Raw genomic sequence first — 22,667 nt, 5'->3', positions numbered from 1 at the left:
ATATACGCTGTCAGAAATCTAATAAGTTTATATAATAAATATGGGACCGAAATAACCAACTATGAATTATAAAAAGCCAAACGCCACCATCAACATAGATCCTTCTTGGCTAGTTGATATTCTAATTATTTTTTCATACACTTAATATTCGCCTCTATATAAATCTTTATTTCCGCCAATGTTGGCTTCACTCTCAGATGTCACAAAAGGAGGCATGTCAAGCCTGATCATGACTTTAGAGAACTACCAGCTACCTTTCGGTGTGGGCTGGGCAGGGCAGGCTGGTTCACGAGACAATGTATATATGAAAATCCGTATCGTCGTAGCCTGGCGTGTGGTCGACGGATCTCATCCGAAACCTCTCCTTCATGCGCCCATTACTGTCTCGTAACTAAACTATGTTGGTCTCCGATTACTGAGGATCAGACGTATGCTCTGCTTCCCAACTCTTCCTCATCCTGTCAAGTTCTGCAAGCTCAGCACCTTGCTCTGCCGGAGTTCCCTGACGGCACATGCCAAGATCAATGACCTCAATAGTTCCCTTTGCAATCACGAAATTCTCGATGCGAATATCGCCGTGGATGGCTCCATGCCTATGGATGGCGACGATTGCCTTTCTTGCTTGCGACCAGAGCTCTTCTGTCATATTTTCATCACATGCGGTTTGCCCACAGTCCTCGATGACGAGAATTTTGAGTGCCTTCCAAGTTGATCCTGCGGCGTAGAGCCGCGGGATGTATTTTCCTTGTAGGGAGTGTAGGCGGTTGTACCTAATTTATACCAGAAGACTTAGCACGCACGCATATGAAGATTGAGAAATTAGGGTTTGGCCGCGTGATAAAAAGGGGCGAAAATAAGCTATTTTACACCCAAATGTCTTTGATGTACGGAGGGGCTTACGCAGAAATTTCTTTATGGGCAAAGTCTAAATTATATGGTTTCGTGATGTCATAGACTTTGAAAAAGGCCGGACTGCTATATCGGAATTTTACGTCCTCTCGGGGTTGAATTTCTCCCGACATTACTGTAGCAATATTCTTTCTCCCGGTTCCACTTAGCCTGAGGGCCATATCTTTCCATGGCACCGTTAAGTTTTCATCCCAAGATCCTTCTATATCTAGGTCGTCTAGAATAAAGGTGTGGGTTATCGGGAAGGAATTGAAAGATTGATGTTCTTCGACAGCCTGCTTGCAGATGTACATCAAAGCGGCTACAGGACCTCGGGTACCGGGGTCACTGTATAGGAATGGGGGAGAAACTTCCAACCCGTTATCTCTAGTTCTCCGGAATAGATATAAAGCTTCATAATTGCAAAATCCGCCATATGTAAGATTGTTGAATGTCATGTAGCCGTATATTTGGTGAACCAATTTTACGACTTTGTCGTCTAAATCAGCTCTGTTATCGTTGAAATGATGAATTAGGTTTTGAGGCGTGGAAAATGTCCATGGGGGCTCCCACTGGATCAGGAATTTGGTCCTTGATCTTTCGTAAGATTTTCCGGTGTAGGTGTAGGTGTAGGTGTAGAAGACACGATCTGGGTCGCCGATGACAATGGCTCCCTTGTGATGTCCAAAATCACTGTCAATAGAGAATAATTCATAGAGAATTCGAACACTGGGTCGCTCGTAGACATGGGCCCCGAGTCTTAGTACGTCCGATTTATTCCCGCAGGAAGACCATCGCTGTGCCTCGTGGTTAAACCTATTTGCGATGGTACGGAATGCGTTTGACTGGGTTTTTTGGGAACTCTTAGTCAAAATATAAGCAACTTAAGAGAGCGAGATAACCTAGGGCAGGGTGGTATACTTTCTGCTGCAGAAGAGGGTCTAGCAACTGGTGGACCTTATTCCGAATATCCGGCCATTCTTTCAAGTTTTGTAGATGATGGCCGGGAGAGACAGGGTTTGTCGGGGGAGTTGATGAAATTGGAGATGTCTTTCGGATCTTTGGAGGAGCCACTGCTTCCAAGAAGCTGAATAGATCCATTGAAAGCTTTGCAGATTCTTAGTTTAAGGCTGAAAGGGAATGAGGAGGGGTCGTCATTAAGAAGCGGAGTCTTTGATTGATGAATTGACCAAACGTTGAAAGTTAATTTTGGCTTGGGCAGATAAACCTTATAAGCAGCCGCCACATAGATATGTAATTGCCTAAAGTAGTAAGATCAGACGTCGTCTATATGCCTCAAAGTTAAACTTACTAGGGACGGCTACGAAGGAACTAAGTTGAGTAGTTCCAATAATTAAAGTTGTATGTCTCATAAAGTAATGTGAAGTCAGGTATTCTCGTGGGACTTATGCGTTGGAGCCCTGCCCGGGCATATCACTTAGACCGACGACTACCTAGGTACTTATCTACCTAGCTACCTTCACATCGACACTAATCCTCCGGACCCTCACATAACGCGTCGATACCAACCTATCACACTAACTTTTCACGATCGACCTTAGCTGATAATTTCACAATTAGCTGTTCTCCAAGTACGCGAAGCTCGCACCAATATTGAAAGATCCTTTGCAGCCAACCGCGGCAGCAGCCTACCCAAAAATGGTTTCTGGGCATCAAGGGTCAGTTGTTCTAACAATCTAACCCCAGTTAATCCATCGTTTCCCTTGAAGCGATTTTAAGAAGTCCACATGATAATGCTAACACCACCTCCTTTAACATGTGTATTGCTATATTTTAGTTGTTCGAACTTGTGCCCCAGATGTCAAAGGGATTGCTTATGTCCGAACTGCAAGAAATGCCACTTCTGCCAATGCAGCGAACGTTTTATTCTGCAAAAGGGTCAAAAAGCCGGTGAAAAGCTGCCTCACAGTTGTCAGGCATACAAGGACGAGGTGGTGATATACTCAACTGCGCAAAACAGCCTCTACCATCATTACTCCCTAGCCGCGGGAAAAAATGCATGGCTCGAATCAGAGAGTAAGGGATATGCGAAGAATTGGGCCGATGAAAAGGAACAGACCAAGCGTCTTCGGTCAGAAATCCTCCGCATTGGGGATGATAAGCTGTTGGTAAAAAACTTCGCAGAGTAAGTCTTAGACTTTTTTCGGATACCTGTAGCTACTACTATACCTTTTTACCGTGTCACTAATATGCAGCACATAAAAAGGTTGTTTTCATCGGAGCCGATTTCCATCATCGTCGGGCCCTCGAAGAAGAGTTTCACGATCCATATCGATTCACTACGCCGGGAATCAACCTACTTCAACGAAATACTCTCTGCAAAGACAAGCGAGGATGGCCCCTTCCTTTTAGATGGTGGAGAACACAATATTGATGCATTCGAGATGTTTGTGGAGTACTGCTACTTTGGTACGTACTTCGGGTATGATGAGCCACACTTATTGCTTCTCCACGCGCGAGTTTACGCTCTTGCCGGAAAACTCAAGTGTTTACCTCTGAAAGCTATCGCCCTGAAGAAGGCAACAGAATGGTCCTATGGTGATTCCACGAGACCTGAAGGAAGCCTCCTGCTAAGTATAGTCGCAGACCTGGTTGAAGCTATCCGAGTAGTGTATACCTACACTGAAGACTCTGGGCATGGATTTATATTGCATAGGCCTATCCCAAATGATCCTAGCGGCTCACTAGAAATAACCAGAGATAGATTTCGTCTCCTTCTAGCAAAGCTCGCTGGAATGCACCTGAACGCGCTAAAGAATCTGGGCGAGTTCGTTAAAGTCCACCACAAGTTCTCAGACTTTAACACAGACATGCTTTTGTTCGTCAGAAATGCTGTGGAAAAGCCCAAAGCCAGTACAAGCGAATCTAGGAATGCCCTGACCGATGGACAAGATGAATCTATACAGTTGCGAAGGAATGATATTTCCGCATTCAGCAGGTAATATAACATCTTCAAAGTTCTTAAAGCCTTAGTGGTGAAAGGAGAACGTGGTAGCTAATGACATTATTGACTCCCAGATTTTTCAACACTGATACGTTGGGCGTCTTTGTCGGCAAGCAAGCCAAAAGATTCGATGTCCACATATCTGCCGTTGAATGCGCTGAATTCTTCAAACGGCTTATGACTTCTGCAATGATAGAATCACGAGATAAAGCAGTGGATTTGACATCCGAAATCGACACACCGGATGCATTTGAAAAGTTTGTTCAATACTGCTACCTTCAAGACTACACCTGCGACAAAGACCGAGCTGATACTCTCACGCAACACGCAGCTATCTATGTGCTTGCAGACAGATTGATCTGCCCGGGCCTAAAGAAACTCGCCCATGAGAAAGCAAGAATAGTTTGCGAAAATGCACACGCAGAGAAGCCAGACGAAGTGCTTTTTGCAATCCCCGCCGCTGTGACGTTGGTCTACGAGAATACCTATGACAGCCACAACACGAAACTTCTAGAACCTCTCAGCAACAGCCAGCAGGATGCAACAAATGAGGCTTCCAGTTCCACCGAGGGCACTACTGCTACCGAGGGACCCCCGAAGGGGAAGAACGACGCCCAAACAGCCGCTTCTAATGTGAAAAGCGCGCCGGCTTTGGAAACTACCAATAGAGATAGTTTTCGAGTCCTGCTTTCTCAGTTTGCTAGCCTCTACATCTCCCAGTTGCGAACTCAAGAGCCATTCAGTTCTGCCCATCATCGCTTCCCCGACTTCGCGACGGATCTTATGTCTCTGGCCACACCCGGCAAAAAGTTCGAGTTAGGATCAGACGGTCAACTCAAGCTGTAGGCTGAAAAAGATAGCGTCCAGGTCCTTACCTTGACAAACTTATCTTTTGTTTGACTAACAAATAAAACATCCATGGGAAACCCCATTATCTTCCGCACCAGTTGAGACGAAGCATATGTACTTCAAATCATATATTTTTGTAATAATCAATGCTACCTCAAATACATTTCTTTATTGAAGTCTGAAGTTCTCAGAGTTCGAAGCGAGAGGTGGAAGCGTGAAACTTTTAAATCTGCTTACGCGTCCTAGGTTCCTCTGAGAATAAGCCCAATTCGGTGATGGTGTTGGCGCAGAACGCATCAACGTTTCGATTTTGTACGATTAAGAAATCCGAAACAACTCCAGCTTTCATCTCCTCCGAAGAATCCGAGAGAACTTTTAAGTTTATATTGACCTTGTACTCCGACAAGGGGAGCAGACTTCAAGATGGAGGGTGATCAACTCGCAATATGATGATGTACACGTATTCCACCCGTCGGATTCAGCCGCTCGAAAAAAACACATAGACTGTAACGTTGCAACTCAGCACGACCAAATGAAAATGGTGTGGCCTAGAAGCTTTCAAATCCTCACCAGAGTTTGGCTACGGAAAACAAATATGCAAGCCGGGGTAACTAGAGGACCACCCATGTCTAAAAAAAGCTTGTTCGAATCCACGATCATGGTTTATGTCTTGGAAGCCCCGTAAACTAACCACTAACGTACTAGCTTTACACGGAATTTCGTTGAATCCCTGTTCAGCTGGGGATTCTGAGTGGTTGACAGACTTCGATTCTGGTCAGCCACCCGCAGGAATTTTGCGGAATGCGTATTAATCAGCTATTTGTGGTCCAACTGGAAGATGCCCTCGAAATGAGGAACTACGAGACAAAGATGCAAACAAACTAGGCTGTGCCTTTCCAATAGAACTGAAAATTTTGGTCACTTCCTCGAGGCTGATCGGAATGAATGGGGGTGTTTATAAGTCGAACGCCTTCACGAGACGGAGTCTCCGATTCCAATCGTTATTCTAATTGTCATTGTGTATACATCCACAGTTTTCATCATTGAAATTTTTTTACAATGCGCTTCCTTCTTACGCTCGCTACGTTCGCTTCCACGGCCTTCGCGCAGACGGTTCATACCGTCAGCGTTGGATCTGCTGGGCTCACTTTTTCTCCGGATTCTATTACCGCCAAGACGGGGGATACCGTGCAATTCGTTTTCAAAGGAGGGAATCATACGGTCACTCAAGCGGCGTTTAGTAGTCCTTGTAATCCCACCTCGAGGGGCTTTTCGAGCGGTTTCACTGGATCTAGGGTAAATATCCCCCGTTTTTAACGATTATAACTTCCAATTGCCACTTTTTGCTAATTAACAATACAATACAATTAATATAGTCCGAGAGTTTCTCGATAATATTGGCGAATACGGATCCAATCTACTTCTACTGCGCACAGCTATCACACTGCCAACTCGGTATGGTCGGCGCCATTAACCCTCCCTCGTAAGTCTCCCATTCTCTCTAACCGATTCCTCCTAAAATTATATTAAATATCCAAAAAAAACTAACAAACCCCAACAAGCTCCGGTAACACCCTCGCGGCCTTCAAAAGCGCCGCCACAAACGCTCGTACCCAATCCACCCCGTCCTCTCCATTCGGCGGTGTCATTTCCATCCAAGGAGGCGCTGTATCGACAGCTCCAGGTGCTGTTCAAAGTGGAGGTGGGGCTACTACTCGTGCTACGGGTACTGGAGGCGCCGCTGCGACTTCTACTACTTCTTCTGGGCCTAAGCCGACTGGGAATGGAGTTATGGCGTTGACGGGGGATATGGTTAATGTTGTAATGGGGATTTTTGGAGCTGTTGCGCTTTTGGTTTAGTTTTGTATGATTCTTCTTTTATTAATTTTATCGGAGGGTACTGTTGTTCTATGGATATTAATTCGGAAGCGTTGGATATGTGTATGTACGTACATACACGTGGTTCTATACATGTATATCTTGACATGACTCCTGTATCAATATAAGCAAAGAATGTGAGGTGATAAAGTTGATGCTCTTGACGTGCTCACCCCCTTGTTGACCGACTCACTAAGTACATCAGTCGCATCCGACAAGGATTTCAAAGTTACCTAGACAGTTTAAGAAAGCATATTTTGTATTTGTGGCATCCAGGAAACGACCTAATTTAAGCTTTCTGATCGTATATATATATACTAGTACTACGCTTATAACACTAATAGTATAATTGTCGGAGTGCAGGGGCGTGCGCGTTCTCGTTGTGCCATTCTGCAATTAGGTTATTGCAGTTCATATGGATTCTCCTGACCCACTCGTTGTACTCTTCACTCCATCCCTTCCATTTCACAAGATATATGTCCTCTGTTTTACCAGCCCCAGAGCGTCTTCTTCTGTAGCCCAGAATTGAGTCAACCTCCCATCGTTCTCCATCATCACTAACCTCCACAGGTTCTTCCACCTCCCTAACATCCCTCTGGTGAATCTGTCCCCTGTGGAGGTAGGTCCGATGGAATGTATGAAAGCATATAATATATATATATATCCCCGTCAGACCACCATGGTCTGGGAACGATTCCAATCTATGAATCTAAGACAGAAGATGTCTATATATCGTAGAAGACCTAAGAGGCTTTATCGATACCGTTTTGCTAGTCATTACTCGAACGTTCGAACCTCTTTGTTTCGATATGAGTGCAAGGCAAGAGTGTCCCTTTGAATATAGAGTCATTGCATATTGAGGCGATGTACACGCCAGGATCACTAGTATCTGGGATGCATGTGGTGGTAAGTGAAATCATATTGTCCGAACTGATTATAATAATGTTTATATATCAGGTATGTAGCGTATCGAAGCATTCAAAATAAACTGCTGGTCGCATAGACGGTGTCGTTATATAATGAGAAGAAGAAGAGGCTGAGCTAAAGACTTGAGCCATAGTGATTGAAAACAGTGATTGTTTGCGTGTGGGTCCCAATCATAGTTAATAGGTAAGTAGTACTTAGACAGCAGGTTATATATATTAGTTTTGTAAATATGCCATGTTGGGATGTTATGTCTATGTACTTTCACACCATAAGTACATGTACATACCTTATACGTATAGATTGGCCAGAAGCCATGCCACTCCGATAGATATAAATACTTATATACCTAAGTATGAATATTTAACATTTTACACTCGGGAGCCATTACTTCCATTGTGTATTTTCGTCCGTCGCGTCGATGGTCGGCTTATTGGACGTGATTATGTAGGTGATTCTTCGCCTGAAATTTAATTCATAAACACCCCCTACAAAAATCATGCGAGACTTGGGCCAGGACCATGTAACAATTAATTTCTCACATGTTGATTATACCGTTGCGATATTAGCAAAGCTATATGTACTAATGCATGGCCGGAATATTTTATTTTGAATATTAGTTAGAAAATGCATGTGCTTGTGGAGAATGAATGAGCGGAAACATGTCTAATCCTTCCTCTTTTGTTTTTAGCCCATGCATCTGTCCTTACCTAATATTATACTTATTACTGCCTTACTAGTTAGAATAAAAATTAAATCCACTGGTATCTCGTTCACCATTTTATATATATCCGGGACTCCATTAGTATAGTTGATTCGTGAAACTCTGATATAGATGATATTAACAATGGCCGGTCGTACCTACATGTCACATCACAAAGGGGGAGCTGCACATATTTCAATCTGCAAGGTCGTCAACACTGTTGGATTTTGGAGACGAAATCAAAGAACAACACTAACATCAACCCACACCTGTCCTGCTTATCAGCATCATCGCCCTTCAGCTCTGCAAACCTAGAATCCGGACCAACCACCCAAATGCAATGTCCAACCCTTCATCAATGATGGTTAGTTGTCTCGTACCCAACCCAGCCGAGGTGTTGCCGATAGTTAGCAATATCGATATCGATATCGAAGTAGTTCAAAGAATCATCCATGCTTCCTGAGAATTAGGTATATTACAGGTTAAGAGAGCCAAAAAACGACACCAACAATAGACGTCACGTGACCATGGTTTGAAAATATATATATCGATCCAGGGAAGGCTCATTATCGGCATCTATACGGTACATAACTTCATTATCTTATCTTGGCTATCTTTTACTAATAGAGCTCCTTTACAGTGTGGTATATCTTCTCTCTTTTGACAACTAACTAGCTATAGGCTGAGAAACTTCATGTGTCGTTACTTGTAAATATCCGGCCTCGGTCAGTTTGCACGGTTATATCTATGTCAAAAACCATAACCTACGCCGGATACTTAGTTAGCCGCCAAGCCCCAACCTGAGTTGGCGAATGTGTTATCGAGCAAAATACGCGGCGGACAATGCATATGCATATGCATGATATGTTGTTCAAGGCTGCGAGTTTTCAGCTGACAGATAAACGACCCCACAATCCTTCAACCATTTCCATAAATTAACCTGCCTCGAGCGCCTAGATGCGAGAATAGACGATCAAAAAAACATAAGATCTTGCAAACCGGTGCGAAAAAAGTCACAACACCCGAAATCGAAATAATGGCGGATCCTTTGTCGATAGCAGCTGGAATCGTTGGCGTAATTCAAGGTTTCAAGGCCTGCTGGGACTATTATGAGGGTGTTAAAGGCGCTAAGAGCGATATTGGAAAACTCAAGGCAGAGATCGGGAGTATCGAAGGATTAATAAAACGACTTGATGAGCTTATAAAGAACCCGAAATACCACGGCCTTTCCGAGAATGGAGAGTTAAAGGTTGCACTGGGGGGCTGCTTGAAGGAACTTGAACAACTCCATGACAAACTGGATTCGCAAAAAGAGCAGTCGCGCTTTAGATATCTCAAACGTACAAAGTGGCCGTTCGTTAAGACCGGAGTAGTTGAAATCGTCAACAGTCTAGAAAGGTGGAAGGCATCTATTAATACATTTCTCATCATAGACCACACGTAAGTAACTCCCTAGACTGGGAGGGGGAGGGCAAATAGCGAGAAAATTGCAAATAAACATACCATTGGAGTCCGCTGACACAAATTTAGGGAGACTGTCCGGAATCTGAACCAGAAATTCGATTTGGCAGGGCTCCCCATCGCTGAAGGGGCGGGATATAAAAGCTTCGAGGACCGACACGAACCCGAGTGCTTACCTGGGACTCGGTCTGAGCTGCAAGAACGCATTGCAGGCTGGGCGGATGCTCCGCCTGGTGCTAGTGAATGCATTTTCTGGCTAAGCGGCGTCGCAGGCACCGGGAAGTCCACGATATCGCGAACAATAGCTAAAAGACTCGAAAAGAAAGGCCAGCTTGGGGCCAGCTTCTTTTTTAGAAGAGGCGAGAAGGACCGCGGTAGGGCCGCCAGACTGTTCACCACGATTGCGTTTCAATTGGCACATACAGTCGGCGTTGGGCGGAATATACAAAGGGCCATTGAAGCGGACCCTGGCATCCCCAAAATGAATATCGCGGAACGGTTTGAAAAACTGATATTACAGCCTCTGTCCGGATTGTCAGGCACTGGAATTGAGCTTCGACATACTAGAGTTATTATTTTAATTGACGCATTGGACGAGTGCGACGACGAAAGAGACCAAGAAGAAATCGTATTCCTTCTCTCGCGACTAAAGGAGGTAAAAAGTATCGAATTTTGTGTTTTCCTGACAAGCAGGCCGGAGCTGCCTATTCGGGATGGGTTCAAAAGCCTCTTTGAGGGTTGCCATCAAGATGTCGTCTTACACGAGGTGCATGGAATCGACAGGGACATTCGTATTCTTCTAAATGATGAATTTTCGAAAATACGAGCGAAGAGAGAGCTTCCCAAGGACTGGCCGGGCGACGAAGACATCACAAAGCTAGTTCAAATAGCCGTACCCTTGTTCATTTTCGCAAAGACAGCTTGTCGTTTCATCGCTGATGAAAACTGGGATGCTAAGGAACAGCTCGGTCTCATTCTGGAATATCAGGCAGACTTGACTGAGGACGCTCGCGTAGAACAAACCTATCTTCCCGTCCTCAAGCGGTTTGTCGAGAATCAAAACTCTGCCAAACAACGGGATAGGTTAGCAGGAGAGTTTAGGGAGATAGTTGGGTCAATTTTGACTCTGGCTAGTCCACTCTCGATCCCGTCTCTAGCAAAACTTCTGTCCGTCCCGGAAACAACAATCGATAATCGGCTCAAAAAACTGCATTCCGTTCTCAACATACCTATGGGACGCCATGACCCGGTCAGAACATTTCATCTATCTTTCCGCGATTTCCTTGTTAGCCCGCGTTTGTGTAATGATAAGAATATGTCCCAACTTTGGATAAATGAGAAAGAGATACACAAGATGCTCGCGACTAAGTGCATCGAGATCATGTCAAATTCTGAAGGCTTAGGGTTGAAACAAGACATCTGCCGTTTAGAGCTACCAGGAATCCTGCGATCCGAAATTCACGAAATTCTGGTGCAAAAGTATATATCTCCTGAGCTTCAGTACGCATGCCGTTACTGGGTATATCATCTGACCCGGAGCGGAAATAAAATTTGTGACGATGATCAAACGCACCGATTTCTAGAGCGCAGGTTGCTTCATTGGCTTGAAGCGGAGAGTATACTGGGCGATCTGGAAAATACAATCCAGATGGCGGAGGACTTGAGAGCTATAGTGGATGTAAGTGACACCGTTTTTGATTAATTGATGATCGGAGTCCATCAAGAGGTTGGCCCGCATTGCATCCAGTCTAGTTTCCTGGAGGTCATCTTGTTTAGGGTCTTATCATAACGGCTCACGAGAGGTGCTTTTAGGTCGAAAAGGGCGAAAAAGTCCTAGCTTTTCTTTATGATCTTAGGAGGTTCTTGCTTCAGAATAGGTATATCATCGATAGGGCACCTCTACAAACTTACATCTCAGCGATCATATTCACGCCAGAAGATAGCATTGTCAGAAAACGGTTCGACTTGAAAGCAATGATACCGTGGATCCGATCATTTCCCAAAGTCCAACGAAATTGGGGTGGTCTGCTGCAGTCCCTAGAAGGACACAAAGGTATGATTAAGAGTGTAGCGGTCTTCGACGGCGTCATCGCCTCTTCGTGTTCAGATAGGATAATCAGGCTGTGGAATTCGGGCACTGGGGCACCGTTACGGACGATAGAAGGAGATGGGAGATCGATAAACAGTTTGGCGTTTCGTTTCGATGGAGTTTTGGCGTCGGTATCTGTAGATGGGATGATTAAATTGTGGAACATAGATACTGGGAGGTTGTTGCGGACCTTGGAAGAGAATACGAGTGCTGTTGAGGTGATAAGGTTTTCTGCTGGTGATGTCTTAGGATCTGGATCTTCTGGCGGTGAAGTTATACTGTGGGATACAGGCTCAACGTTAACACAACCTAAACCGCAAGTGCTTGAAGGACATACCAGTGGAATTCAGGCCCTAGAATTCTTTAACGATATTCTAGCATCTGGCTCTGACGATAGATCTATCAGGCTATGGAAAACAGACGGGACGTTGTTGCGAGTGCTAAAGGGGCATACAGACAGTGTCAGAGCTCTTGCCTTTTCTTCTGATGGAACTTTGGTATCAGGATCTATTGACAAAACAATCAAGTTGTGGAATGTGGACGGAACATTGCTGCGAACGCTGGAAGGGCACACAAAAGCTGTTGTGAGCTTGGTATTTCTTAATGACAGAATAGTTTCTGGGTCCTGGGACAACACATTCAAGTATTGGAGCATGGATGGGACACTCCTGCAAACAGTGGAATTCAAACGCGGCGGCACGATCCAGGACACTGCACTTGCTTCTGGCGGGATTTTAGTATTAGGAGATTCAGATTTCACTATTAGACTTTGGGATCTGAACGAGCCATCGGCACTGATTTTACAGGGCCATACGGACATTGTCGGTGGTGTAGCGTTCTCTTCTGATGGTAAAATTCTAGCTTCCGCATCTCGTGACAAGGCTATCAAGCTGTGGAGCGGAGATGGGCGCTTGCTACAAACAATAATGTCGAACCAAAGCCTTTTTAGAAGCATAGCATTTTCGTCTCTTGGAAATTTAGCGTCGGCGTCGGATGATGACGTCAAACTATACGATACGGGTGGAACGTTGTTACGAACGATAAATACTGATGTTGGCTGGGGAGTGAAGCCAATATTCTCTCCCGATGGCAATTTTCTGGCATATTCTTACGGGGACGGAAAGGTCGGACTTCTAAATATCAGCGGAGATGGAGATTCGGTGCGGACTCTGGAGGGCCACATTGACAACGTGGTTGCTATGGCGTTCTCCCCCGATGGTGAAATCCTTGCTGTTTTCGGAGAGAATGGAACGATCAAGCTGTGGGGGGTGGATACCGGGGACGCACTGCGAGATATGGATCTTGCAAACCCGCGTGATAGGCGCTATAATTACCTCCGTCAGCCAATCTTGAGGTTTTCCTTGGACGGTGGAACTTTGATGTCGACGTCGAGGTTTGAAGAAACCTGTACGGTAAACCTGTGGGATTCTAGCGCCGGGGTCCTACTACAGGAATATACCGATGCGGCAAGCACCCTAGAATTTGCCTCCCACGTTGACACAGTAAAATCGTGGCCCGCGGACGTCTTAGCATCTCTGAGGTCTTTGGCTATGAGGGAGATGTCTAGAAAACCATATTCCTCTACCGAAAGTCCTTATGACAAACTGAACCAACCGCCCAAGGAACATGAACAACACCACATAATCGTCGAGAACGAATGGGTGAGTCGAGGTCGTCAGAGAATTTGGCTACCACCAAACTATAGACCGTACAGCTGGGCCATCTACGGTAACCGAGTTGCTTTAGGCTGTAAACCCGGTACGGTTTGGTCCATTGAGTTTGAGCCCTGAAATTTATTGTATCTAGTAGGTATTTGTAGGTAGTTCATTTACATAACCCGATCGGGCCTATAGAAGATTCTACTACTCTACTGTAAACTTGGGTATTTTTGCAATCTTTCTGCATTCTGACTTACAAGGCGATTGTACCGCCTCATAGCTACACCTGGATTTATAAATTTCCTCTGCATTCGTCACTACTTTCCTATTTACTTTAAAGTTGTTTAATTCACCTAAGCCATAACATATCAATTCACATCCCCCGTTCTGCGACGCTTAAATGCGACTTGCACGATTTGAGTATCTGCGACAATAGCACTAATATACCTGAAGCTGATTAGTGTCTTTTATTGCAGTGCGTCTACAAATCCCGTTAAAAAACGGGTTGATCTAGCCACTGGATAAATTGTAAATATCTGTGTTCGGAGTCCAGACTTTATGATTTAAAGCTTTGGGTTGAGGTTTTGGTTACGAGACCGACATATTATAAACGTATGGGAGGTCCTGAGGCTTGTGTATAACATATAATATAACCTACGAAAGGCCCAGCAATCTATCGTCCATCAACATGGTTTTGCCACGGGTTACATGTGTCCAGTGCAATTCTCAGACCTTAAGACCCACCCAGTTATCGATTCCCACGAATTGCGCCAATTGTGATGAAAGACAAACTTACAAACCCCTATATATAATAGGTACCTTCTTGTGTTGGAGTTGAGCTCTAGTCTCGTTCCCGTTGAACTCATAACCTATAAATTTTGGATGATGATGATGATGATGGCTGATTGATCAATTAGCGATCATAGAACAGTAATGGATCTTTTGTAGAACAAGACGGTATCGTGATGCATCAGCTCTGGGCACTTTTGGTCTGACCAAATGTGGTATAGGTGCCAGGAGACATCAAGTAGAGGCTGTTTGGTATCGAGGCTTAAGCTTTGTGCAGTGAATTCGAAGCCGCAGTGAGGCTTCAGATTTTAAATTTAGCTATCAATGTCATTGGTAACTCGCCCAGGCGAAAGGTTTATTATGGTAGTTTGCATCGACGTGATGCATCTTGATTCCTCTTGTGTGCTGGGATTGGATAGGTATCCATGCACGGGTGGTTGACTGAGGGTTATTGTTAAATTGGTTGAAACTCGTGATATGATGCTACTGACGTCTGACATCCTATAGATGTGAGAACGGTTCTATGATGTATCTCAGGGTCGGAATTATCTTATTTTGAAAAGTTGTGATTGGGAGGAGCACATCTATCAGTGAGGGATTCGAATTTCCCATCCTTTAGAGCGGTTGTTTTCGTTCGCCTTCCAGAAAATCTAGTAGCGTAGATGTATGGGGTATAATATTAATAGCATGAAATCATGAGCCGGACTCTTTACTCTCTTTTATGATAAATGAGCTCGCGTGAGTGCCCCTTAATGTTAAAGCAGTAGATAGCAGGGAGTATATATTAAGTTTGAAGTTCCTGGGGTCTGTAAGTTGGTGAGGAGGGATGGTTTGCGTGACGTGGGATACGGTTGACATGTACGTATACTCTTATAGATGCAAGCACTTAGGTAGTATATATGCCATGAGCTGTCAGCGTTCTAGATACTACGACGAGCGATAGAAGTGATCATACTGATGGAAGTATTGGTAAGAATGTTGGAAGGATTGGTAGTTGATTGTGGAACGAGGTAGAATAGTTACTATTGACTATGAATAGAAGCCAAGAGAAATAATTTTGTAGAATATGGGCTGGGTACCCTTTATGATCCCCTATCCAAAGACTCTACAAGAAAGTAGGTAAGAATATACATAAGAGCTGAACCAAACAAAATAGCATAGATCAGCTGGCTTAAGCTCAAGAAAAACAGGTCAAGGTATGGGTAGAGTTTCATGATCAATCAAAATTAAAGCCACAGAAAGACTCCAATGATAACCAACCAACTACTCAAGTAACCTTGCATTCAGTAATCTGCTTCCTATTCTTCCAAGCCTTCTTAGCACCAAACTTAGTACTATCCCACCCTTTCTCAACAAAGTTCATATTCTTCCTCCTCGCCTCCCGTTCTTCAGCTTCCCTTCGCTTGGCAAATTGCTTAAATCCTCCACGAGGGTACTCCTTCGGTCGAGCAACACCAGGGATGTTGTCATAGTCGAATTTTTCAGTGACAACGCGGGTCTTGGTGTCGATTCTGTCAGCCATATATGTCTTCCCAAACTTAACACCTTCGTTGTAGGCATGAGCTTCCCAGGCCTGTTGAGGAATCCCACAGTCTTCAATGAAGTTGATACACCTGGTGACAGTGGTAAGCTCGATATTGATAGTGTTGGTTTTGGCGTCAAGGAATCCTTGGTGGAAGTTCTCGAAGAGGTATGGGAATGGCCAGTTGACGAGAGACTTGTACCATTCGGCTTTGCAAATGTTGTTGTCGAGTTCTGAGGCTTTGGTATTGGCTGGGCCGGTGGTAGGAGGAATTGAGTTTTCGAAACCAGGTGGATTGGGAAGAGGTGCTCCGAAGTCACCGTCGCGTTTGAATTCGTGACGGGCTAGCCCAGTGAGGTGGTCCGCTCCACGGAGAACTTGGGTACGGATTTTGGCCTGGGTGTTTTCTCCGGCGGAGATTGGGTGAACTGGAGTGATGCTTTCTTTGATAGCATCGAAAGGAAGATTGATTTGATCTTGCGCAGCGGACGGAACAGTGCCCGGGATAGTAGGAGGGACATTTTCGTTAGACATTTTAGATTTTGACTGGTAATGATGTTCCTGGAAAGACTGTATTATGATATTTTGTTTAGTTTTCGTCGAGTGCCGCGTAAAACCAAGAGGATAATAGTTAGTGGTCCCCCACAAATCTCGTTGAAGGGAGAAGGACGAGGGAAAGAGGGCTCACCTGGGCTGATAGAGGAATAGTTTAGAGGAGTGGTGTTGATGAGGAGAGCCGAGACTGTGGAGTTGGTGTAAGGATGTAAGGAGGGCAAAAGGAATACAATTGGGCTTAGAATAACTGGTTATAATCCAATGGATGTTGAATTACCAAATACGGCTCGTAAGGGAAGGTCGCATCATATACATAAGAAAGCAACCAAAGGAGAGGAAGTAAGAAATGACAATGACGTAAATGATCGAAGCAAGAGAAGCCGTTGTATTGAAGCCAGGAATGTAGATATCACGATCCCAATGAGATAGCGACAAAGCCATGTGGAACTTATTCAGGTTAGATTTGTTTGGAAAGTGGGTTGGTATTCATGAGGATGACTGGAGCCGGACTGATGTTGGGGAGATGGTTGGCGAATAGGTGGAGAGTTTCATTACGAATGTGATGAGAGTACCAGGTGATGGTACTCGTTATAGCTTTGGGGGCGACGTGCTCTAGTTAGCCCATAGCATTAGTGGAGTCAGGTGACGCGCCGTTGCCGTAACACCCCAAAGTCGCGCGGAAACATAAAACAACAGGAGCAAGTCGAGTTGCTAGACATGTGGCCCGTCAAAGGTAACCTAGGGGTCCTATGGTCTGGATGCTGGAGGGAAGGCTCGATATTCCAGACAATAAGTCGACTCAGACCATAGAGTTCAGCGTTCACAAACCAAAGCATAAAGAAAGAGGACAATAGAGAAAATAGGGACAAGTGTGGGGATAGAATAAAGCCGTGGGAAGGAATATTAGTAATGTGCTAGCCGGAAAGTGTTAAACCTGACTGGCTAGTTAGAACGAAAGCAGAACCGCTGGGGGAAAGGAAAAGAGATCCACTATATACAAGATCAGGACACGGCTATCCTGTTGGGAGATGCAGAGTAAACAAGATGAAAAGCCATATCCATGCTCACAATTTGATCCGCGACCACTTCCAGAAATTCATCGGAGAGACGCGAGGATCATTTAGGATGGAAGCTGGGTTGTGGCGAAGGTATATGTGCCGGGTAAGTAGGGGAAATTACGGGGAGAAGGGAAATAGGAACTGGGTGACGTCGACTGGATCTCCCGCATAGCGCAAATGGTTCTTGAATCAAAGGTTAACCAACGGTCGGCAAACAGAGGATATAAAAAATATTAGAAGAAACAATGTCCTGGTGTGAACCTATCAAACCGTTTCCGTTAGCGGAGAAGCGCTCTGTGTGTACAAACTAATGCTATATCCCGTGTCTCCCTGATACTAATAAAGAACTCAAGGAAATAAAGTGCGGGAAAGGGAGGTACGGAGAGTAATTTACCCCCGTTTTCCTGCATATCGTCCACCGTGCTGCTGACGGAAATTCTTCTGTTGCATCTGCTGATCTTCGGCGATGGTGCCCTTTAGATAGCTTGACTTCTGAGCACCAGGCTTTCCTCGAACAGCTGCAGCATAGGTAGTAGGACGGAACTTTTGCTCAACCGGCTCTGAGACAGAGAGTGGACCAGTAGACTTTCCGGTCTTTTGCTCAACGGTCCCAGATGTGATCTTCTTGTTGTTGTCAGAGAAGGAGCCGGTGAGGATGATCCTACCATATATTAGGTACCATATTGACGTAAATATTGTTGTGTTTCCTAATAAAAATTGGACTTACTCCGCGGTATTCTCTTGCTGCTCAAGCAACCAGGAAAGTTGGGGGGGATTGACGATAGCCCTGTTAAACAACAGGCAGCCTGGACAGAGAAAAGTGACCATTTTTCTGCCATCGAATCTGCCACAGCGACACTCCCCTGGAGTTTGGTGCAGCCCAGTCTGAGGCTCTGCAACAGATGTATGGTGGCACTAAATTATGATAAGAATTACTGCCCATATTAAGCGTCATTATCATGAGGGCGGGAAAATCGTGACTTACTTGGAAGGTGTAGATAGACTTGCACATTTTAGTAGATTCTGGAGCGGAATAAACTCGATTTCGATAAAAGTTTGGTTGGTCGGTACGACAAAGATGAGATGATAGGGAAGATGAAAGGGTTAGGAAAATAGGCGGATGTTAATAGAAGGATATGTTTCTGTGGGAAGGTGACGTAGTCGACAAAACGTCTGGACAGAATTCAGTGGGATAGATGGGTGGAAGAAAGGCAAATTTTCTCTCTATGAGATCCCCGAACCGACAGGAAAAGTCAGACAGCCCTACCGATGGTTTTAGGTTGTTAATATCTCCGTATAGTACCAAAAAATCTTTTTCAATCTAGGACACAGCCTTGAAACACCTATCTAGTTGGGTATACAAATTCACTCACAGTATGTTCAAAGAAGATAAAATTGGTCTGGTTCTTTCTCCAGTTTCAACTTCTGGGTGGAATGATTCGAGAAAGGCGAAGGAACCAGGTGGTGGAACAAAGAAAAGGCTTAGGGCAAGATGTGAATCTAAAAGAAGCCAACTGCTCGGAACGGTTTAAGCTGTTGAGCGAAGTGACCTAGTCGAAGAGAGGAGTGGAGTGAAGTTGATGGCGGAAGAGCTTAGAATTCATGGATGTTTCGATGAAGGAGTTGTACCTTTGGAAATACGCAACAAGGAGTTCCGTGTTGGGGGTGGTTGCTTGAGTGACAGAGATCATCTGCTGGTCCCTATTCAGATATTTTAATTTGGGATTCCTCACTTAGTACTTAAGTACTCAAGTAGGGAGTTATGTAGTGGGTTACCTAGGTATCTAGTTAGAAATTAGGGCAGATCATCCCCGTTATGCTGCTAAACATGCAATAAATATATACTGATAGCAATGGAGTAGACACCAATCATGTATCAATATAACTATCTCCCATTTAGGTAATAAATAGTCTCTAGACTACTTTAAGTCCCCTTTAGAAACGCCTAGTAACCTAGCACGCACTTAAGTGCCCGGAATGTACTGGCTCTTTGCAAGACTTTCGAAATTCTTAAGCTGGCTTATATCTTATATCGTTTAAGTATATCACTATACATCCCTCAAAGTTTACGGTACATAAATTTGATTGGATCCGAAATACTAGTTTTAGGCAGTACGTACTTAAAATTTGAGAGTATAGCTAGGTATATAATAGCTATCAATTGTATATAGAATACTCTCGTATTGCATCGCTTCGGCACGGGTAGGGTATAAACATACATAGATGCAAATGGTAATTTGCCATAGCTTAAACTATCTTATGAAAAATACCTATATCAATGGTACCGCGGAAGCATAAAGCCTCCGTCTCTGATAATTCCATCCTGGTCCGGGCGATGTATAAGGTGTATCCCGTCGACTTCGGGTACTTCTCCATCCCACACCCAGTCTGGTGCGTTAGCGTCTTCAAAAACGAACTTAGTTCTTCCAAAGTTAACCGAAAACCCGTGTAAGAACATATCGCAATCGCGGAGGGTAATGGTAGGAAGCTGCAGTGATTTTGATGTTGAGAACCATGCCGGTAACATTTTTCCGTTTACAGAAAAGAAGATTATACGGTCAAGAGAGTTCATTCCACATCCAATGACATGCTTGCCGTCATGTTCTGTTGGAGATATTCCAAAGGCAGCCTTCCGCGCAGTTCGGTATCCATCCTCGCTTCCTGTATTCCAGAGTTGCGATATGCACTTGGCTCCCTTTGAATGCGTGAAGATGGTTCTTATAGCGCCATCGGAGCTGCACTCGATTCCTAGTTTATAGCCCCCTTCACCAGGCAGTAGCTGGCTCACCTTTGACATGACTCCTACTGAGAAGTAGTGTTCCTCGTCAATTTCGTTTGTGGCATTCGAAGGAGTGACGTCGTGACCTCCTTTCACTTCTCCTATATCGTTTCCATCCTTTCCTATCCCACGATAATAAGCCTCCGAGAAATTAAATGTTACTTCAAAGTATGTCGTTTTCTTCGATAGCGTAATTGGGTGATCTGCAAAGTATATGTCAGGAGATGAATGCCTATAGATAGCCATACTTGGATCTGTGTATCATAGTCAGAATTAAACCTTCTTATCACTTTAGAGGTCGGCCATCGTTATATTCAGAGTTCAAAAATTTTCTCATCTTACCTATGATAAATTGAAGACCGTCTTCGGTTCGAAATTGCCCGAAGCTTGATTTTAGAGCGAGCTTGCCAGGTACCTTCTGCTTGGTAAATTCCCCTTCATAATATTCTATCGGTAAATCCTTGAACCTACCGTTGCCCATTGCGTGCAAAATAGCTGCGACTGTCCAGCCATGAGCATCGGTAAGCAGAACATCCAACTGCGATATCATATCCTCTTGCTCATCCTCGTTCAGGAATGGGTTCTTTGAGTGGAATATCGGGTATCCAAGGGCAGTTATAGCATCCCGTGGACAGTGTCGGAAAAAAAGCTGCAGTATGAATTTGAGGTTTTTCATAGATTCGGCACCCTTGGCGTCGTTTGGGTCGTGTTTCATGATCTCCTGGCAACATATGTCTACTTCGTTCCATCCAGACTGTTCTGTGCCACAGGTGTACGAGCCCGATTCGAGTATACGCTGGGCGACGTCTATATTGATATTTTCCTTAATCGCAAACTCCAAAGGGCGCGATCCTGTGCCATTCGGCCGATGGTAAACATCCATTTTGCCCCCTGCCAACTTGAGAACCCTGTCAATTATCCTATACGAATCTGGAATTAAGGCCAGATAGTGGAGGATACTGTAATTTTCATCACTGTTATAGCAGATGAGGTCGTCGTCACACGATATAATAGGCCCTAGCCTATCATAAAGATCAAGGAAAGCAAGTGCAACAGTGGTATTACAATACTCGATCGCAAGGTATAAGGGTGTTCGTCCTCCGTTGTCGCGTTTCCTCCAGTCAGTGCCCAGATCCTCCGCTAACAGACGAACTATTGAATTTACATATTTTTCATCGTCGTAGATGTTATACATATGATGGAGGCAGTTCTGTCCTTGTCTGTCCTCGTCGTGGATGTCAACTTTCAGATCTGCAAGCCATCGAATACCCTCGATGAACCCAGTCTTCATAGCCAGAGACAGTGGGCCTTGACTATACGCATCCTGCGCATTAATTACCTTCGAGGTATCCGGGCCTAACCGAATTAATGTTTTAAAGATTTCGGAAACTTCTTCAATTTTCGAATCGGGAGGTCGGAACATGAATAGATAATGCATTGGAGTCCTTTCGCTTTGGTCGAAAGCAAGGATATCCCACGTTTTTAACTGGGCAATCTGCCGAAACAGACTTAGATCGTGAATTGCCGCGGCGTAGTGTAGAGCGCTGGCGCCCTTGTAACTTCCTCTTCTCTCTAAATCTGCTCCCTCGGTTAAAAGGCCCCGAACTCCCTGGAGGTAAACGTCTCGATGGGTTTGTCTATCTTCAGCGAAACTAAGGGCATGTAAAAGTTGAAGTAGAAGAGTGGCCGAATATTCTTTGTCAACTATAGTATTAATGTCGGCGCCACAATTGATCAAGTATTTGCGGACCCTTGCATTCAAAACCCCAATGTGTAGGGGGACTCGGTAAAGCCCATCAGGTACGTTATATAGAGGACAGGCGGTCGTTACTTCGTTCTTTTTCTCGCTCAGGATTTTTATACATTCGGCTTCAAGTTTTCCAGTATCGTGGTCGTGGTTTTTTAGCAACTCCGCCATAGCTTCTTTGTCAGCATCCGTTAAAAGGCTGGCAAAATCCGCGAATTGGTCCTGCCTTGCTGCCTGTAAAGTAAACCAAGCAGCACGGTAATTAGTGTCCCACTGGAAGAGTACATCTTCCACAAGAAAGCTTTCCCATTTTGCCGGACGTGAAGATCGTGTTTTTTGGGACACGATGCTCAAGAGCTCATAGCCTTCTGCAAATAAAAGCTGAGGGAGGACGGAGCTTCCCCGGTCCTCACAGTGCTTAAGAGTCTGCTCCCACGCTTCATAAAACATGCAAATTGTTTTATACTTTGCACTGAAATATTGAGAAGTCTCTTGTTCGCGTTCTGAATGTGGGGCGGCGGATTTAGGTCGGCTTGAACGCGGTGCTAGTAAGTATTCGAGAATTATATGCAGCCCGTTATGCGACGCGAAGTGAATTGGCTGTTCAAAGTATCGTAACAAGAGCTCTGCGGTCGTATGCAATTTTGAGGGAACCACCATAGTTGCGGGTTCGTACCAAAAAGTCAAAGGCAGCGCAAAATGGGTATTCGGCCACCGGAATTCTACCTCTGGTCGACGTTGAATATTCCAACGGTGCCAGTTTTCAGGCCGCGTGAAGATATCGAGCTCTTGAAGAAGACCA

General features: G+C 44.7%; 7 protein-coding genes across 7 annotated transcripts; 3 read left to right on the top strand and 4 right to left on the bottom strand.

Annotated features, from left to right (window-relative positions):
* Window positions 1-412: 412 nt before the first annotated feature.
* Window positions 413-1,989, bottom strand: AOL_s00110g263 (uncharacterized protein; the record flags this gene model as incomplete). Its single annotated transcript, XM_011126953.1, has 3 exons — window positions 413-770; window positions 901-1,751; window positions 1,810-1,989. 3 exons carry the CDS (start codon window positions 1,987-1,989, stop codon window positions 413-415), a joined length of 1,389 nt encoding a protein of 462 aa, XP_011125255.1.
* Window positions 1,990-2,547: 558 nt separating this feature from the next.
* Window positions 2,548-4,699, top strand: AOL_s00110g262 (uncharacterized protein; the record flags this gene model as incomplete). The annotated part of the gene is made up of 4 exons (XM_011126952.1): window positions 2,548-2,567; window positions 2,687-3,034; window positions 3,116-3,847; window positions 3,928-4,699. The coding sequence occupies 4 exons, from the start codon at window positions 2,548-2,550 to the stop codon at window positions 4,697-4,699; spliced, it is 1,872 nt and encodes a 623-aa protein (XP_011125254.1).
* Window positions 4,700-5,761: 1,062 nt separating this feature from the next.
* Window positions 5,762-6,562, top strand: AOL_s00110g261 (uncharacterized protein; the record flags this gene model as incomplete). Its single annotated transcript, XM_011126951.1, has 3 exons — window positions 5,762-5,998; window positions 6,079-6,185; window positions 6,265-6,562. 3 exons carry the CDS (start codon window positions 5,762-5,764, stop codon window positions 6,560-6,562), a joined length of 642 nt encoding a protein of 213 aa, XP_011125253.1.
* Window positions 6,563-9,243: 2,681 nt separating this feature from the next.
* AOL_s00110g260 (uncharacterized protein) lies at window positions 9,244-13,547 on the top strand (the record flags this gene model as incomplete). Its single annotated transcript, XM_011126950.1, has 3 exons — window positions 9,244-9,647; window positions 9,738-11,346; window positions 11,481-13,547. 3 exons carry the CDS (start codon window positions 9,244-9,246, stop codon window positions 13,545-13,547), a joined length of 4,080 nt encoding a protein of 1,359 aa, XP_011125252.1.
* Window positions 13,548-15,471: 1,924 nt separating this feature from the next.
* Window positions 15,472-16,260, bottom strand: AOL_s00110g259 (uncharacterized protein; the record flags this gene model as incomplete). Its single annotated transcript, XM_011126949.1, has 1 exon — window positions 15,472-16,260. One exon carries the CDS (start codon window positions 16,258-16,260, stop codon window positions 15,472-15,474), a length of 789 nt encoding a protein of 262 aa, XP_011125251.1.
* Window positions 16,261-17,729: 1,469 nt separating this feature from the next.
* AOL_s00110g258 (uncharacterized protein) lies at window positions 17,730-18,167 on the bottom strand (the record flags this gene model as incomplete). The annotated part of the gene is made up of 2 exons (XM_011126948.1): window positions 17,730-18,000; window positions 18,067-18,167. The coding sequence occupies 2 exons, from the start codon at window positions 18,165-18,167 to the stop codon at window positions 17,730-17,732; spliced, it is 372 nt and encodes a 123-aa protein (XP_011125250.1).
* Window positions 18,168-19,614: 1,447 nt separating this feature from the next.
* AOL_s00110g257 (uncharacterized protein) lies at window positions 19,615-22,525 on the bottom strand (the record flags this gene model as incomplete). Its single annotated transcript, XM_011126947.1, has 2 exons — window positions 19,615-20,372; window positions 20,461-22,525. 2 exons carry the CDS (start codon window positions 22,523-22,525, stop codon window positions 19,615-19,617), a joined length of 2,823 nt encoding a protein of 940 aa, XP_011125249.1.
* Between the last annotated feature and the right edge of the window lie 142 nt (window positions 22,526-22,667).

This window comes from Orbilia oligospora (assembly GCF_000225545.1).
Source record: "Orbilia oligospora ATCC 24927 unplaced genomic scaffold scaffold00110, whole genome shotgun sequence".
NCBI classification, from domain to species: domain Eukaryota; kingdom Fungi; phylum Ascomycota; class Orbiliomycetes; order Orbiliales; family Orbiliaceae; genus Orbilia; species Orbilia oligospora.
Note: the sequence above shows the minus strand (reverse complement) of the source record. Positions and strands in the feature narration are given on the sequence as shown.